This window comes from Lactuca saligna, chromosome 9 (genome assembly GCF_052625555.1).
Source record: "Lactuca saligna cultivar CGN05327 chromosome 9, ASM5262555v1, whole genome shotgun sequence".
NCBI classification, from domain to species: Eukaryota; Viridiplantae; Streptophyta; class Magnoliopsida; order Asterales; family Asteraceae; genus Lactuca; species Lactuca saligna.
This window is the reverse complement of record NC_136425.1, coordinates 79868497-79870890: the sequence shown is the minus strand read 5'-3', so window position 1 is coordinate 79870890 and position 2394 is coordinate 79868497. Positions and strand designations below refer to the sequence as shown.

Genomic DNA, 2394 nt, shown 5'->3' with positions numbered 1-2394 from the left:
TGCTTATCAACCCTTTGACCAAGGACAACTCCTAATGCAAAGTCACTGGCATCACCCATTATGTTAAATGGTAAATCCCAGTTCGGGGCAATAATGATTGGGGCATTAGTTAATTTTTCTTTCAAAAATTCAAAGGTCTCTAAACACTCTTTAGTAAAATTAAATGGTGCATCTTTTAAAAGCAATTGTGTTAGAGGTCTAACTATTTTAGAAAAATCTTTTATGAAATGCCGGTAAAAACCCGGGTGACCTAGAAAACTTCTAATGCCCTTCACATTAGTTGGTAGAGGTAACTTGGCAATTGTATCTATTTTTGCCCAATCCACCTCAATTCCCGATTTGGAAACTTTGTGGCCTAAAACTATACCCTCGTTGACCATAAAGTGACATTTTTCCCAATTAAGGACTAAGTCGGTTTTTTCACACCTTGCAAGCATTAGATCAAGGTTAGTGAGACAATCATGGAAGGAAGATCCAAAAATAGAAAAATCATCCATAAATACTTCCATGAATTTTTCCACCATGTCATGGAATATGGCCGTCATGAACCTTTGAAATGTCGCAGGTGCATTGCATAACCCAAAGGGAATGCGACGATAGGCAAAATTCCCACTTGGGCAAGTGAAAGTGGTCTTTTCTTGGTCCATTGGGTCTACGGGTATTTGGAAGTAACCCGAAAATCCATCTAAGAAATAATAATAACTATGGCCCGATAATCTTTCTAGTATTTGATCAATAAAAGGTAAAGGAAAATGGTATTCACGAGTGACATCGTTTAGCTTTCGATAATCGATGCACACTCACCAATCGGTTACCGTTCGTGTCGGAATAGGCTCGTTCTTCTCGTCGGTTATGACCGTCATCCCTCCTTTCTTGGGCATCACTTGGGCAAGACTCACCCACGGACTGTCGGGAATAGAATAAATGATCCCGACATCTAAGAGTTTGACTACTTCCTTCTTGACCACTTCTTGCATGTTTGGGTTCAATCTTTTTTTGTGTTGCACAACCAGCTTTGCTCCTTCCTCCAAGTTAATCTTGTGAGAACAATAAGATGGGCTTATTCCCTTGATATCGGTAATGCTCCATGCAATGGCCCGCTTTCGCTTCTTCAAGACTTGAACTAATTCTTCTTTTTCAGATTTGGAGAGATCATAAGTTATTATAACTGGTTTTCGATGACCATCTTCAAGGAAGGCATACTCCAAGTGATCTGGTAGTGCTTTGAGCTCTGTTTTTGCGTTCTGCATGTTATACTTGTCGAGTACAGGTAAGGGACTCGGTGAGTCCTCTGCAGAATTCACGAATTCTCAGGTTTCTTCAACTGGACTCAGCGAGTAGATCGAGTCTAATCGGCGAGTAGAGTGCTCAAAGTTATTCATTAATTCCTCATAATCAGCTTCTTCCAACAGTCTCTCAATTTCCAGTAGGTCTTTTTCAACATCAAGTTCTTCATCAAAGATGATGGTGGACTTGTTTGGATATTCATTATCCTATTCCTCCATCAATTCATCCAACATGTCAATTGAAAACCTTGTGTCATCACTATTCCTCGCATGCTTCATAGCTTGATCAACCCCGAAAGTGACTGAATCATCCCCCAACCATAGAGTAAGTTTCAAGTCTCTCATGTCCACTATAGCACTTGCCATGTTAAGGAAAGGTCTTCCAAGGATGATCGGGACTTGAGGATCTACTTCCATGTCTAGAATTATAAAATCCATCGGAAACACGAATTTATCTACCTTCACCAATAGATCTTCACATATTCCTCTTGGAAATGTGACTGTTTTATTTGCTAAGTGTATTGCCATTCGAATTGGCCTTGGTTTCGGGAGATCCAATTTCTTGAAAAACGAACAAGGCATGAGATTCACACTTGCTCCCAAATCAGCCAAAGCATGAATGGTGGCCAATGATGTAGCTGATTATTTTAATGTTCCAAACGTAGCTGCTATTCGGGTGGGTTGTGAGAACTGCAATGTGAAGTAGCTGAGTTTCGCGAGGCACGTTTGGAACATTAAAATAATCACTACATCAGTGACTTCATCCAAGTGTTTGTAAGCATCTTCGTGGTCTTTTCCATAGAAGGGGATCTCCTTGAGTAGAGTAAGAATGTGACCGTTTAGCTCAAAAGTGGCAGTTGCGGGAATTGCGGGTTGCACAAGTCCCGGGCCAGTGTCATCACGTATCCTCTTCTTTCATTCCCCCATGGGAACTTCATCGATGTTATCTGTGATAATAGCTAAATCATCGTTGGAATCGGAGTCGTGCCCGTATGTAGGTTCTTCTTCTTATTCTTCAGTTTCGTACTCGGTGTCTTCTTTAATCGGGTCTTCGCTTGCTAAAGAGGCATTGGATGCTCCTGATTTGATGCCCTTCTTCTTCCCAAAA

General features: G+C 40.9%; 1 protein-coding gene across 1 annotated transcript; it reads right to left on the bottom strand.

Annotated features, from left to right (window-relative positions):
* Positions 1-1493: 1493 nt before the first annotated feature.
* LOC145016519 (uncharacterized) lies at positions 1494-1868 on the bottom strand. The gene has a single exon (XM_078974807.1). The coding sequence runs from the start codon at positions 1866-1868 to the stop codon at positions 1494-1496; it is 375 nt and encodes a 124-aa protein (XP_078830933.1).
* Positions 1869-2394: the final 526 nt, after the last annotated feature.

Coding starts and splice junctions, on each gene's coding strand:
- LOC145016519 (XM_078974807.1), bottom strand. CDS start 1,868: ATGCCTTGTTCGTTTTTCAAGAAATTGGATCTCCCGAAACCAAGGCCA.